The 16,132-nt window shown below is 40.0% G+C and overlaps 1 protein-coding gene across 2 annotated transcripts; it reads right to left on the reverse strand.

Moving 5' to 3' along the window:
* Positions 1-3,905: 3,905 nt before the first annotated feature.
* Positions 3,906-15,075, reverse strand: frs3 (fibroblast growth factor receptor substrate 3). 2 transcript variants are annotated; one of them, XM_069536422.1, is made up of 7 exons: positions 14,933-15,075; positions 13,222-13,347; positions 12,634-12,722; positions 12,302-12,488; positions 11,277-11,438; positions 9,697-9,818; positions 3,906-9,619 (listed from the first exon to the last, which is right to left on the reverse strand). In XM_069536422.1, exons 3-7 carry the CDS (start codon positions 12,697-12,699, stop codon positions 8,288-8,290), a joined length of 1,869 nt encoding a protein of 622 aa, XP_069392523.1. In that variant the 5' UTR covers positions 12,700-12,722; positions 13,222-13,347; positions 14,933-15,075; the 3' UTR covers positions 3,906-8,287. The 2 variants fall into 2 exon arrangements, with proteins under 2 accessions (XP_069392523.1, XP_019964042.1); XM_020108483.2 differs by lacking the exon at positions 14,933-15,075 and having other exon boundaries at positions 13,222-13,360.
* Between the last annotated feature and the right edge of the window lie 1,057 nt (positions 15,076-16,132).

Genomic DNA, 16,132 nt, shown 5'->3' on the forward strand with positions numbered 1-16,132 from the left:
TTCATTTTCTAAACAATTAAAAATATCGTCTAATGTTGATAGACATCAAACTTGCACATGAAGTGTGTGCATGAAACTGTGGAAAAAAACAATCACTCGGTCCGATGATAAATCTGCTTCTCCACTGAGTGAATTTCTCTCTTTTTGGTGAAACCAGCAACAAAAACATTTCTGAAAAAAGGCTGCATAAGAGTCCGTCATCCAGAAGCACAACATCACCTTCAGTGATTGTAAGAAAGAATCCTTTCATGGCGCTGCAGAAGAAATGTCATGAGATGATCAGCTCGGATAATAGCTGTGAGCGTCCAGCCAGAATTTTAGGTTTCTACCACACAACCCTCTAGCGGGACGACATGTGCATGGTTGTTAAGTTATTAGATGCATTCCACTACAGAGAGTCTCTCAGGGCTGTTTGATTCAAGCCCTCGAGTGAAGAGTTGGGAGTTGTAGGAATGTGTGATTTCCTCCAGGGAAACAAATCCAAAGCTTCCGCTCACATTTGCAGCTTGTGCCTTTGAGAAGTTTTGTCACCGACATTATGATCATCTTCACGTCATGAACTGGAGGAAGGAAATATCCTCAGTACTCACAAAGCCTTCACCACAGGAAACAGATAGCTACTGTGTGTATGAAAGGAGTGGCTACAGAAGTCCACGCTGATGTTTGACCAGTTTAACTAAACTAGAAACAGGTCTTTTTCCACACACCACCACGTTATCTCCCCTTGAAGCTCTGTCCAGACATCGATGGTGCACGCACGGTGAATCTTCAGTAATTTGGCTCAATTGAACTCTTCCACTCTACTGATTTTACCTCACAAATAAAAGGGGACACGATTGCCCAACTTGCTGGATGCAGAGGAGGCATCAACACAGTCATATCTGACTGATGAGTCCAGTTTACATTCCCACTGGATTATTTAGAAGTCACCAAAACTTCTCTTCTTGCCTAACATCTCTCCTCTTTTAAATCTGCAGCCTCTCCACTATACTTCCTGTCACATGCTTGTGCACATAGAAAGCTATAAGCCACTGTTTGTTACACAGTGAAGCAGCTGAAGTGTTTGTATTGAAAACTCCTCTGGGAAACTGGAAATTTGAGGTGATCATGTTTCAGGTCGTCAGAAAGAAATCCAACACTCAAATGACAAAGTTAAAGAACAGGTTTCATGACGACACGTACTGGCATTGTCCTTGTACCTGTGTTCTGTTTCAACAGGCTATTAGTGACACCAGGTACAGTTGAAACAATAAAAGCTCTGCTTTATTTGTGAGGCACCTCTTTTCAAACAATGAGTCAAAAAATCTACACAGACATAAAAACAAGATGAGACAGCTACTACTGAAGACTATTTAGTTTGCTGTAAATCTGTCTAGAGCCAACAAGGACCATGCTCTGTACATTTAAATTGTTCACACACAGGCACATATACATGCTCAAAAGAAGTTAAATATTCAGCTGCAAAATCAAGTGCTGAATAAAATGTAATTGCAATTAATTATGTCCACGTGGATAATAGGTAACAATAACTGATCCTAGGCAGGACAGACGTACACTTCCTCAACAAGAAGACAACTTAAATTAAAATGGAGTCCTCACAGATAAGATGCTTTCTTTCCTCACAGAGCAGGTTTTCTCAGCTGTTGTGCCAGAGGATGTGTGAAGGGTGGGAGTATCGCACTACACACATTTTATAACAGGCCAGCTTCAAGCCTGTCTTCAAATTTTCACTTTGGAATTAAGCAAAAAGATAAAAAGCATTTCACTTCCAGGAGTGATCAAGTTTTATCATCAATGGACTGAAAAAGCTTTGGGTTCAGTGTCTTCTTTCAGTGTTTTCTCTCTTTTTAAAAAATGACCTTTTTTCTTATATTTATATTTTATTGTTCGGATTGTTGAGCATCTTGTTCTGCTACATTTTATAAAAATGTTCTATAGGAACAACCTTGAAAAAGCACCTCGTAAATGCCATAATGTCTACAAGTTGTACTATTATGAACCGAGGAGGCAAAGATGATGAAAAACTTTGTTTTACTTGAATGCATTTATTGATTCTTTTGAGACAATAAAACGTAAAAGGAAGAAAAATAGACACTGTTTAGTGCGCAGTAAGATATTTTCATAGCTTCATTTTAATATTAGAATTACATTTACTTTTACAGTTTGCACAAATCCACACTCTATAATTGATAAAATTCAGGATAAAATTCACCAAATGTCAGGCTCACTTTGTTTTTGGGATGAAGAGGAGGTCCGATAACACACCTCTTAATGGCAGCAGGATGAGACCCTCACTCATTTATAAAGATGGACACAGAAACATACAACAAAGTTCTTTTTTTCAAAATGAGACAAAAACAAGTCTTCCCTCTTTCAGCAAAAATATTCAGTATGGTTAAACCTTCGGCTGTGCATTCATATCACAAGTAAGAGTCAACAACAGGAGTGAGACACGTGAGTCTCACATCATGAGTCAGAGTACCTGCAGTTCCTCATAGGTCCCGGGTTTTGTCATGCTCAAGCATATTTGAAACTCTTTCGCTTCATAAGTTGATATCAAAGTCACAAAGTTTGTAACCAATATGTAAACACACAAATCTGTCACAAAGATGTACAGCTCAGACCCGTACATATACATCACCCCCTGGTGGCGGGTACACTTTCGAACCAGAGGAAAACAAAGCAGATTTCGAAATTATATCGGAAAATAAGTTACACAATAATAATAATAAGAAGAAGAGATATTACAGTTTTCTGATACTTTCATTATTTTAACAGATCTATCTCGTATAGCGTGGACAGGAAGCTGAGGTTTTACAATATGACATTTAAATTATGACTGTCTGGTGGGAGGTGATGGACAAAAATCATCAAAGAAGAGATGATGATGTAAACCACTGGTGGAGATGATGTGAAGCACTATGGTGCAAACAGCATTTCTTTCTGCCCTTAGTTTTTAGTCTTGACAATTGACATGTGTATTTTTGTCTCGTCTTATCCACTTAGTCATCAAATGGAAAAGTACACAGAAAAAAACAGAAATCTCTGAAAGGAGGTTTATTTCCACATTCTTCAGCACAATGAGGAGAGAAATGGCAGCTGATGAGAGATCATGGCATCAAAATGACAAACACACTGTCGTCTTTACTCAGAATTAACATCATTATGCTAAACAACATACGAGTCATGAGTCAACAACTTTTTAAATCACATCAAATGTGTCTCCCACCTAAACCACTGAGCAGATTATTAATGTTAAAGGCAGTTTCCGTTTATCTTAATTAGGATTTATTTAATTTAAAAGGACTAGTTCCAGAGCTTGGGAAATAAGCTAATTGTGTTCTTGAGAGAGCGAGAGGGAAAGATAACAACTCATGTCTGTAGGCTAAACGTGAATGTGCAGTCACTCCAAGGTCAGTTTAAATCAGGAAACACAAAAAGGGAAACCAGCGACTCCCATCATTTGAATATACAAATTCCACCGATCAAAGCTGGAGCAGTGACCGATTGAAGTTTCTGCTGGTTGCCTGGCAACCACTGTCACGCAGGTTTTTTTTGTATGTACTAAACAAACAGGTCCAAGGTTTTAACTAGTGAGCCCTCCAGGATCTGGATTTGTTTTAAAAAAGAGGCTGATTACTGAAGTGTTTCCACTGTTTCCTGGGTTTAAGCTAACAGGAATCTGGTTTCATCTTCATATAGACATGATTCATATCAATATTCTCATTGAACTCCAAGTTAGAGAGCAAAAAAGTGTATTTACCCCAAATATCCCTTCAACAGACATTTTCAAAACAGTTCAGTGTAGAATAATTAGGAGTTGGCACATTACTTTTAAAATCTAACTCGAAATATGAAACCACTTTGACCTAATCCCCTTTCAACAACGGGTGGTGACTTCTTCCTTTCTTTTCTTTCTTTCTTTTTTTTGAACATCAACCGCCCTCATAAACAGCAGTGAAAATGTTTTCCAGCTTGATTATGAAAGGCACAGAGAGACACTTCCACAAATGGACCTTGAACATACATGCTCAGGTTTGTAGAATACACACAGCAAGCCCTTTTGTTTAACAACCCATTCAATAAATTCAGTTTTGGGAACTTAGTGACAAGAGCTGTTATCTTGACTGGGCTCCCTGCCCCCACAACAAGTCCACAGACACCTGTGTGAATGACACCTCGAGCATAAACACGGCAGGTTATGAAATAGAAACGCATTGTTATGGAGCCAGTCACAGTTATTTATGAGGGTTGGAAATGCACTTGGTTTGAACTCAAAGTGCAGTAAGATCACTGGGTGGTTTTGGTGCTAAATGGCCTGGAAAACAATTATTTAAGATATCTATTAATTATTAATCAGTCAACACAGGAGGGGTGAGCGGTAATGATGCTGTAATCACTGTTCACTGGTTTGGGTGGTGGTGAGGTTACTGCGTTATTAAAAAAAAAAAGTTGACACAGTTAAACATTGATATTTTTTTTAAATGCCATAAAAACACGTCACTATAATCTGATAAATTAGATGAACCACTCCTGAGTGAAACATCAACACTGGTTTAAAGTTTGATACAATAAAATTGAATTGAAGTACTGGCAAAGGTTTTACTGCTGTATGGCACTGTTAATGTGAGTCCAAGCAAACACAGAGTCTGACAGTCAAAACAGGCATCTTTTTCTTTTTTTTTTTTAAACTTTCATAGCTAAAACCGCACTATGAAACTTGAACAGAAAACATTGAACCTGAAATAATAATGATGATAATAATAGTAACAATTAGACTGCGGATTCACAGAAGAACAGGCGATTAAACACATTAAGCCCACAGCTCTATAGACTATTTAAAGTTCACACTTTACACATTGGTCTGATTTAAAATCAACAAAACAATAATTCAACTATTATTGCAAAAATGTAAACATCCCTCCAAGTTCATGACAACATCTCCACAAATACAGTCAAAATGTCAGTCCTGGGACGAGCTAAGACTTTTGGCCTTTTTCATTATCGAGGAGACATTTTTTAATAATCTCACATCAGCGTATGATGTTCAAGCAACAATACAAACTGTCAACTTCTGATTCGAGGACATTTAAGGCTTCTGTGTTGGAAATGTATCAAAAACTCGGTCTATCAAATGACGGCTATCATCTAAATCCATATCACTGAAAGTTGATTCATTGATTGAGTCAATAATCAAATAATTTTGCCAAATGATTTGCTCATTTGTGCATATTTACCTCATTGTAAATTGGGAATTGGAGGGTTTTGGAATTGTTGGATGGAAAAAAAACATTGAAAAAGTCACTAGACATTTTACATATTAATACAATTATCAAATCAACAATAAATATGGCAAATATTTGCTGATCCAACTTTTTGAAAGTGGGAGTATTGCTGGAATTGGTGATTTGTGGAACTGTGAATGAATCAAGTCTATTTATAGACGGTGCTCTAGACGATGGGAGATATAAAATGTTCATTACTTTCTTACATTTTTGGACTATATATCATTAATATATTGACAAAAATTTAACTGACGGATTCTAACATAATGAATTATGATTGAGTTTCCGCCATGCAAGCAAGTGAATAATTTTTATTTATATTTGTTCTCTACCTATCTTGATAGTTTGGGGACTATCTCATGCTGAAAGATACATTTATTTGTTGATCAACTAATTATTTATCAAAATATTCATAATGTAATTCAATTAATAAATGCAACATATTTACTGTTTCTCTCTTCTCAGATGTGAAAATATTATTGGTTTTTTTTCCAAATGATTAATTAAATATCTTCTGTTTCTCTGACAAAAAAAGAGTTGAGAAATTTTTAAGATTTCACCCTGGGCTATTTGCTGACCGTTATGGGGTAAATGATTGACAAAGAATTACAGGTATGCATTAAAAGTAACAACCTAAGTTATGTAGAGTATGCAGGTATTTCAATACTGAGATTTCCATTTCTCTCGTCTGCAGGGCGTGGTTAGAAAACGTTAATGTGACCAAGACTCACAACAATGAATTTAAAAGCCAATCATCATCTTAGCTTTGCAGCTCAGCTAATCCTAACTCAAGTCACACAAAAGCCAAAATAACCATCCTTATCAGAAGTTAAGAGTTTGTATTCGTACCTCGTATCCATCTCTTGAACTCGCTGTTAAGAAACAAAAGATCAGCTTCAGCTAAAAGCCACAACACATCTGCATTTGAAGGCCCACACACGTGTATAAATCTAGAACATTTTGGCCTTCGTCTGTCGGCTGAAGATATCAACCTGATGTGAGCGCTCAACACAAAGATGACAGCGTCAGTGGGCCTGTGCTTCTGTTACCTCTTCTATAACAGACAGTCAGTGTGTCAGGAAAACAATCTGAAATTAAACATTCTCTGAAATCATGGCACATTACATTTTCTACCGCTCAGAAAAAAAAATTCTCAGAAGAACACAACAATGCTACTTCTATTAACAACATGGTAAAAGATCTGACATCGCGTCATTTTGACAAGTACCTGTACAAGTACCTACATGGGCTACTGTTCGTATTTACATGTAGCAGCATAAAACCACCCGAACTGTGATTATCAGACTACAAGATTACCGTCCTCGTCACTCGCTCTGAAATGGCTGTCGATGCGGATGAGGTGGAATGTGCAGTTTTATTATTTTAAATTTCTGTCATCCTTAAAAAGTTGGATTTAGGTATGTATCCCGACTGCTTTCACTTTTTGCCCCTCTGTCCTATAAATCCTAATGGCACGTTAGATTTTATTCATTGTACAGTTTGCAATTAAGTTTTGGCACTTAAAATATAAATACAGTCTCTCTGTTTCTTTTAAAAAATATAATTACGCACAGTCATAATAGTAACATACCAGTTTCCAGTGATAATTTGAGGTGAAACTTTGGTCTCCGTATTATCAACTGGTTTACAAAACGCTAGTCATCACATGGAAAACTAAATTATTACAATTTAAAAAAAGAAAGGAATAAATTAATAATGAAATAAATAAATAAATATCTGACTATGAAGGATGATTTATATTCTCACAAAAATCTCCACTGCATGACTTTGCAACATACTTGATTAATCTGTTAAATCGACCACTCACACCTGACAAATTTCAGTTTGAGCACGTTTTATGTGAGGTCATAGCTTAATGCCACTATTTGAGGTTACTGATGTCGCCATTAGAAACATTGGAATAAACTCTGCCTACATTGCTGACTGAGAATGTCCATGAAGTATTTGGCCTCCTGCTTTTGGTAAAAAAAGGAACTGGTCAGACCTGTGACTCCAAGAGAGCGAATGTATCATGACGAAGCGCGTTTCAGTGGCTCCCGGGGTCGAAAGTGCAACGTGACAAGCGTAAAACCGCTGTGGACCTTCCGCAGGTCGGGGATGATATGTAGGAGTTGTGATCAAAGATGATATGCTACTTTTTTCATTTTGCTGCATGTGGATAAGGAGGGAGCAAACGCTTGTTGAATCTGTGTGTGTGCTACGTTTACCATTGTTCAGTTTTAGGTCTAATTCTCCTGCTGTTCTGTTTATTTTATTCCACTTTTTCAACTGGATTTGGACAAAACTATTCCTAAAATATGATAAAATACAATTCCATAGGATTGTGTGCAAAATGCTCTACAGGCATATCGTAACAAAGAACTTCTATCAGCCACAACATTAGACTTAGGTGCTTGCGATGAGGTATAAACATTGGCCAGTATCTTGGCAGAACTTTTAACTTTCCAAAATACAGACTAATCTGAGCCGTCTGTAACGAGTCACGCTTCTGACTCTCAAAAAAATTGAAACATGGGTGTGTGTTGAAACTTAATGATAGAAACAATATTTGTGAGTGAAGATGGGTTTGAGAAAATGTGTTAATACAGTATGGCAATGAATACTTCAACTGAGAACGGAGGTCACTGCTCCGAGTCATAGCTAAGCATAAAATCATAAATGTATGATTTTCATCCATATGTATGATTTTATGCTCATGTATACACATCCATATATCCAGCAAACTGCAAAACTGCAGATTTCCCAACAGAGCTTCACACCCTATATCTGATAAATAAGGATAAAATGGCAAATTCTCCTCAGAGATTTCTTATTTCCTTTTATATGCACAGATAGTTTTCAGTAAGTTTCTAATTAGGTACCTGTATTTGTATTAGTCAGCCCGACAGTTGAATGGATGGATGACAGTGAAGGGTCCAGTGTGCTAAGATGAGGATAAGCCATCATCTGTCTTCATCGCTCCTCTTCAGTTCGAACACTGTTTACAGAGGCAGGTCTGTGCTGTTGTGGCGAGTCTTTCTGGAAGTCCCATCATCCCTGGGCAGAGCCTTCTGCAGGTTGGACATGGCAGCGGTCTTCTTTAGGTCAATGACTGCGTAGCATTCGCTGCGCCGGGGTGCCTGTGCGCCACATTTTATGGGTGGCAGGCGCTGGTGCTGTGGCTGGGACTGGGCACCCCCGCCACCGAGGGCTTGGCAGGGAGGTTCTCCCTCTAGGTCCACCTGGATGTAATTCAGCTGCCGTGATGGAGGCATGTGGCCGTGCTCACAGCCTCCGACCCCTGACCTCGATCGTCTGCCGAAATCAAAGCTAAATATTCCTCCCCCTCTGTCTGGCTGACATGGCCGGGGATGCGGGGGACAGGCATGTGGGAGCCGGGGCGGCTGGACCTGCTCTGTGTTGACATAGTTCTGCAGGGCGTCTCTGTGGATGCGACCATCCTGGTGGTACCCGTTGGGTGTCCCAGGGCCTTCTGAGAACTCGTACTCATCAAAGTCTTCTTCTTCCTCCTCATATTCCTCATCATCCTGCTCGTCATCATCCTCTTCCTGCTCATCATCACGCTGTAGAGCGCTGTACTCCCACACAGGGGGAAGAGAGGGCAGGTTCTCGTAGTTCAGCAAAGCTGTCCGACGGTGCCCCCCACCCATGCCCCTCTCACAGGCGTAACCCTGCGGGGGGAGAGATGACGGGCCGTGGGGGTGCGGGTGCAGGAGGGAGTGGGAGTGACTGTCCCCAGTACTGCTGCTGCTGCTGGAACCAACAGACTGCGACACGCTGCTGGGACTCAGTCGCTGCTTCCGGACGCTCCTCAGGCCGTTGATGTTCTCGTAGGTGAGCTCACCGCTCTGACAGCTGTCGGGGTGCTTGTGACCCGGGTGACGGTGTGCATGGTGATGGAAATGGTGATAGGAGTGAGAGTTGCACAGGTGCATAGAGGGCTCATCTCCCTCTGTCTCTGAGCCTGTTGCACCCTCTACTGGCTGAAGGTTGTGAGGATTGTGCCCATGCCTCTCGCGCTCTCTCTCGCGCTCTCTCTCCCTCTCTCTCTCCAGCAGATGGCGCTGTGCTGGAGTGGGGCCCAGCATGAATTTGACCTCCTGGGAGGACGGCTGTAAAAACACCTGAGGATCTTTATGCTCCTCCAGGGGACAGCACCGCAGGTTGGACTGCGGGTTTCCTTGGCCACCGATGGGCATGGCTCCCCGTGTTGATTCGGTGAAAGTGCTGGGCCGCACCTCAGGTAGGGAGTGCACACAGTGACGCATAGAGAGATCCCCCTCCATGCTAACAGTGTTTACATAGGTGTGGGTCTGTTGGGAGGAAAATACAAACAGTGAAAATGTGAACTAGCACAGATGCTGTGAGCCATGAGGAGCATGACAGTTACCTGGTCGTCCAAACCCATGAGACTATGTCCATGATCATCAGCAAGAGAGGGTTGGGAGGAGTCGCCTCTGATTGGATAACCAGGGTATCCATTGGGAAAAGCCTGAACAGGGAATGCTGGAGCTGCAAACACAGATAAGTGTGACCATGTTAAACTCCAGATAAAGACTTATGTATGCATGGATAGAATTTGTGATAAGGTGGAGTATTGATTCAGTGAGCTCAACAGATGCAAACGTGCCAAACCCAAAGAAATGAGCAGCATCAAACCACAGATTTCTGTTTCTATGTTTTAAGAAATTAATAAGGAAGAAACAGTAATAATTTAATTCTTTATTTTTCAGTTTAGAACTTTTTTCTTTATTGAAATTCAAGGACAATCGAAATAGTTTTGATTTGGCTCAATAGATTCAACCTGTGTCTCTAGCAACATTAAACAAGACACCATGTTTTATTCCCTAAACATTTTCAGCCATTTTACCTTTATCAGAGTTGTTCAAATGTCAAGACAGGTATGATTCATTCATTCATTCATTGGCTAGACTTTGCATTGATAAATACCTGTATTAATGACAATGAACAACCTCTGAGGAAAAGTGCAAAATCACAAATGTATATATATTCATCTATATATTCTATATTTATAGAACACGTTTCTGTTTCTTGTCTGTTCATTGATAAAATGAGCAGACTAATGTCAACAAGAATATGACCCGACAACAAGGCAACTCTGTCCTGCAACCACAATCATCATACGAGGTAATCATGAGAGAGAGAGAGAGAGACATTTACTAACATTTATTTTCTTTATAATACAGTTTTAATCAGAAAGGTTTTCGAACGCTGAAACTGCTTCATTTAAGATTTCCAAATCCCTCAGGGCTGAGATGGGATATCAGTGCCGCATTTTGTTCAGCATTTAAATCTAAGATAGATTTTTGTCACATTTAAAGTTGATATGAGGAACTTGTGAGCAGATGGTGGTTTATTTACACAGCCGGCAGTTACAGGGAAAACATTTGGAATCGTTTGAAATCATATCAACAGCCACTTTCTTTTGATTCTGTTTTTTGTTTTTAGCAACTATTTTCATGTTTTGCTGCTAAATACTGTTTCTGCTGTCTGGCACTAAGCAGGGAGGGTACAGTGAGATTTTGGGGCTTTCTGACCGAAAACAGCCGCCTGCTGTGGCTCAAACCGATGCTGTGAGATTGGTGAGCTTGAAGGAAAAGTGAAAGCTGTAAGCTGTATAATTAAAAACAGTGAGCTGATAGGATTCACAGATTCAGGTAATAATTCTCTGTAGATTCATCACTATATGACTGATATATTTCACACTGATTTTCAATAATCATCATTATCAACAATGTTATTTTAAATTGCTCATTAAATTCTAATGTTTTACTAAGATTCAAACAGAATTTATTTTGACACCAGGACTATGACAGACAATATTTTGATATGATAACTTTGTCGCAGTGATGACAACAGCTGTCACCCAACGCTAAACAGCTGTATGAAGCGGGTGTCTGCAGCTGCGGCCTGATGTGCTATTTGTCTTTGTGTGGTTGTGTGACTCACTGTTGGGAGTCTGTGGCGTGCGAGACATGTCCATCTCCGGTGTGTGACCACTGCGACTCATCATCATCGACTCTTCCACCACGTTGATGCTGTTACATTGCATCAGCTCCTGGAGCAAGTTGAAGATCTCCTCTGCCCGTGAACACTTGAATGCAAAGATTCCTAAAGTTAAGGAAAAATGAATAAAAACATTGTTATGGTTCAATCCACCACTGACGAAAAATAAAAACACACTCAAGAACCAAATGGTTGCAGGATAAATAGGATAGATGGTTAAATAAATGGTTCACACACAGCATAAGAATAAATGGTCGAGTGATTACTTGACTTTAGGTTAACAAAAGGATCCTGGATAAAATATCGATCATCTGTACCTGCTTCAGTAAATCACTTCAATTTGAAAGTGGTCGTGGTCCTGTTACAAGTTTACACGAGAATGATCATCAGTGTCGTGGAAAACATAGACTAAGATCAGACATTCCTGTTTCGAGGCTATCACTGAGTCAGATTTCTTTCTTAATGCGTCGCTTCTCTTTTTGCTTTACAATGTTAAAAGTTGAATGAGAAGGTTTGGTGCTACAAGTCAAAGCCAAAAAACACTAATACTGACATAGTCTTTTTGTTTGAATGCTGAGTTATCAAGATTATACATGAGTTTTCTTTAACTTAACAAGATAAAACAAACTACGCTCCTGAGAAAATGCCTAGTAAGAAACTCCATACTACAGTGCATTAATCACAATGGCAAGACACAAAACACAACTGCAAATAAGAAAACACAAATTGGAACACTTAAGGGAGGTATCTGCAATCGACAAGGCTCGTCGCTGATTGGATGGACGCACTGTCTGGGTGTTTTGTGATCTGATTTCTTATTTTATTCAAGACACACGTAAAATAATCAAATAAAACACGCAACCATCATGACTGTATGGCTCTGTAACCACCATGACTGTATGGCTCTGTAACCATCATGACTGTATGGCTCTGTAACCGAACAAGAGAAACAGAGCGTTTGTACTGACCCTGCCCAGTCTGACAGCGGCGACCACTCTCAAAAGAGAACAGGTTGGAGTCGTAGCCGTAGCGTCGCAGGCAGAGATATGGCCACCGGATGGCGTCTCTCTTGCGTGTGTGAAGAATGAGCTCGGTCTGTGTGAGCTCCATGATGCCAGAGCCCAGCTCGTTGCCCTCATCATCCACATTAGTGACCTACAAAGCAGAAAAACACGAAGAGAAGGAATTAAGAGTGCCAAGTTAAATTAGTTTATTACAGTCCAACGATTTGGAAACAGACGGTACACGTGGTGCCTGTATAATACCAAACAGATCTTAAGAAATGTTTTGAATTACTTACCTTGAATTTGGTGAGATGGTTGTCTCGGATGGGGTCTCTGTACAGACAGCTCCAACAGCTCCCCATAGCTTCAGCAGGCCGGCTGAAACCTGTCACAGAGGAAGCAAACATCATTACACACTCTCCGACACAATGTCAACAACTTCTATGTATTTATTCAACACAACCAAATCTAGACTAAACATTAGGGGCTCAATTTAAGGTCAATAAGATTTAGAGCTTGTAAAGTCAAGAGTTTATGGTTTGAAGTAGCCTTAGTGATCAAGCAAAACAGAGGCGAAGTTACACAAATACACTGAAAAAGAAGCACTTTGTGAACATCTGTGAACAGAAACAAAACAAAAACCGGTGACTAAAACAAAGCGCTTAAATGTCCCACACTGTCTGTGACACTGAAGTCACCAGCATGAGTTTTTTCTCGTGAATCTCACTGGATGATGACCAATACAAATCTTTTCTGCACATGTACAAACTTTGATATCTTGTGCTGATTTACAATAGAATTACTTGTCAGCATCAATTTAAAAGTTCATCATTTTACTGACTCTAATTTGAGCCCATGAAACACTGACGATTAGAACTTCTTACTCAGTCCAGGCCATCAGTGTGAAGGGATGCACGTCTCAGTCCCAGGATCTTCTACTGGGCATCGGCATCACAAGCCACTTAGTTTGATGGACTGACATCTTCGAGAGAAGCATGACGTTCTTCCCCCTGAGACAGGAGACACATGTGGTTTAGACAGAGAACCCATCACATGCAGCCACATGTCAAATATACATTTCGCTTCGATGCGTTGAGTAGAAATAAAGGTGGTTTCATGGCAATGTGGTGTTTCACAGAGATGTCAAAAGAGAAATAAGAGATATATAGATGGACAGAGCTCTTCATTCATTTTCATTCAAAAATATTAAATTAAAGTTTCAAAAGTTGGATTATGTTAAAAATATATTCAAGCAATTACTAATAATAAGTACCACAGTAAATACCTTAATTAGCAGACTGAGATTTGCACCAATTGAATAGACAATATCCGTATCAGCAGAGATACTGACCATATAAGTGGTCCAGATCTTGGCTACAGTGTGATCAGTATATACACTTAAATCTGCTTTATTTATCAATATTATTATTTAAAAAAAATCACTGATCATTTACATTCTTTCATTCACTGTGGGACTTTGAGTGAACAAGATTGTAATCAGACATTAAACCCCATGTTATCTTAACGCTGAATAGTCACAATTAGAGCTGTCGATTAATCGATCAGACAGAACATTAATGTGAAATTTGCTTTGCCTTTCTCTGTGGTAGTAAACTGAATATTTCACTGTGGTAAAGAGTAAACTTGATTTTCAACTGTAGTAAATGTTAAATAGTAAACTGAATATCTCTGATATGGTTGAATAAAACAAACAACTGATGACATTGACAAATGTAGCATGGGACTGCCCATTTCACTATTTCCCACATTATATAGACACATTATGATCATTGAGGAAATAATTAAATGATGAAGAAAATAAACACTATAGTTGCAGCCATAAGCCCGATGGTATCCACATTGTTGTTCAGTTAATAAAAGAATAATGTACTCGAGAGGAAACAGCAGCGAGATACAGGAAAACTAAAGTCAACGTGAAGCAGACACATGAGGACTTTTACATCAAATACACAAAACAATCTGAGAACTCCAACCTGTGAACACACAATATCACACCTGGGAGTCCTGCACAGTGTGTGTGTGTGTGTGTGTGTGTGTGTGTGTGTGTGTGTGTGTGTGTGAGGCTGACAAGGAGCTGGTACACACACACACACACACACACACACACACACAGTGCTGCATTACCATGTGTGCTCAAACCTGGGCCTCCACATCTGACTGGAGATGCCACTCAACACACACTTTGTCAGCCTCTCTCTCTCTCTCTCTCACACACACACACACACACACACACAGCTACCTTGAATCAATGCGAGCAGACTAAGGAGCTAAGCTACAGTACATACATACACACACACACACATGTTGTCACAGTGGATGTGTGTGTGTTTCTCTGGCTCCATGAAGCTCAGCCGACACACAGCCCCTAAAACAAGCCGACGGCGAGGCTTCACCTTCCGCCCGCCGATGTGCACAGAGCCCGGTGCAGCAGCGGTGCTACCTCCACCTCCACCACCACCACGACACTTACATGCACAAGCACACGGTTCAATGAGCATCTGTCCCCGCTACAATAGCGTGAACACGTAGCATGAACGTGTGAGTGGAGGAGGACAGCGATGGTTTGCTACTCACATGTCTGGCACGGTTTATATATATATATATATATATATATATAAATATATATATTTATATATATATATATAAATATCTATATTAGCCCTAATGCGAGAGAAGCATTGAGGCTGCGATCAGTGGCGGCTGCTGCTGGAGCTGGAGGTGCTGGTGGCAGCTGGATGTGGCACTTCCACGACAGAGAGCGCGTAAAATGATGCAGTAAAAAAGATGTTGTTGTTTTTTGCCCTCTCCCATTACGCCCCCCTACTGCAACACGGGCCTCTGCCTGTGTGACATTTCCCGAGCAGCTGGGGTGAGAGTTCACCGGCAGACAACGAGGCTGAGAGGAGCGGCAAGAAGGTACGAGACGCTGGAGGACCACGGAGGAGGAGGAGGAGGAGAGGTGTGCCCTCTGCCCGCCTGACAGGAGGGCGACGAGGGGGGAGGCACACCACACAGCATCACTGGATGCACTGGGATGGAGGAGCACATGAAGTGGTTTTTATGTTGCTTTTAGAGAATAGTACATGAATATATGCGTTTACAACTTTAGTTAATGTTTTCATTCCATCCTCCACATCTAGAATAAGAATGGCTTTATTGTCATTGAACAGGGTGTACAATGGAATTATAGTGAAAAATTGTGAAGTACAAAAACACTAAAAAGTACAAAAATACGTTATTTGAAATAGTGGAAATTGACAACATTTACAAATAAACATGTAACTATGTTCAAGTCGCTGTATTGCACATGAATGAGTATTGCACAGCAGTGATTATGGCACAGTATGAGTAATACATGTATTGCGCAGTGGATGGATGAGTATGGCACATTATTGCACAGTCATGATTGATTGCAAGGTATGTATAGTATGGTTATTGCACAGTTTATGATTCATAAATATTTATATTTATTGCACAGAGGGTGGGGATACAGTCTGTGAGGGCAACCTCTGGTGAGTCAGGTTTACCTCATATCATAGTTGTTCATTATTATTATTATAAATGTCAAATTCTTTTAACATTCATCCAAATGTAAAAAGGAATGAATTTATATTTTTTGGGTGAACTATCCCTTTAAGATGTCCTATGAGTGTTGGTTGCCTGGATCACCTATAAACACATTGATGTGTTTGAAAATCTTTTTGAATAACAATTGAAGTCATAGAGATGAAGCTATGTCACACATTTTAAGTTTGTGACATTTGTTGAGAATTG

The sequence above is a fragment of the Paralichthys olivaceus genome, chromosome 2 (assembly GCF_024713975.1).
Source record: "Paralichthys olivaceus isolate ysfri-2021 chromosome 2, ASM2471397v2, whole genome shotgun sequence".
Taxonomy (NCBI): domain Eukaryota; kingdom Metazoa; phylum Chordata; class Actinopteri; order Pleuronectiformes; family Paralichthyidae; genus Paralichthys; species Paralichthys olivaceus.

Bases quoted from the DNA above. Each gene is read 5' to 3' on its own strand.
- frs3 (XM_069536422.1), bottom strand. From the start codon at position 12,699: ATGGGGAGCTGTTGGAGCTGTCTGTACAGAGACCCCATCCGAGACAAC. The intron at 11,439-12,301 runs GTCAGTACAAAC...CCTTAACTTTAG, and splicing joins CCGCTGTCAGACTGGGCAGG to GAATCTTTGCATTCAAGTGT. The intron at 9,620-9,696 runs GTAACTGTCATG...TCCTCCCAACAG, and splicing joins TCATGGGTTTGGACGACCAG to ACCCACACCTATGTAAACAC.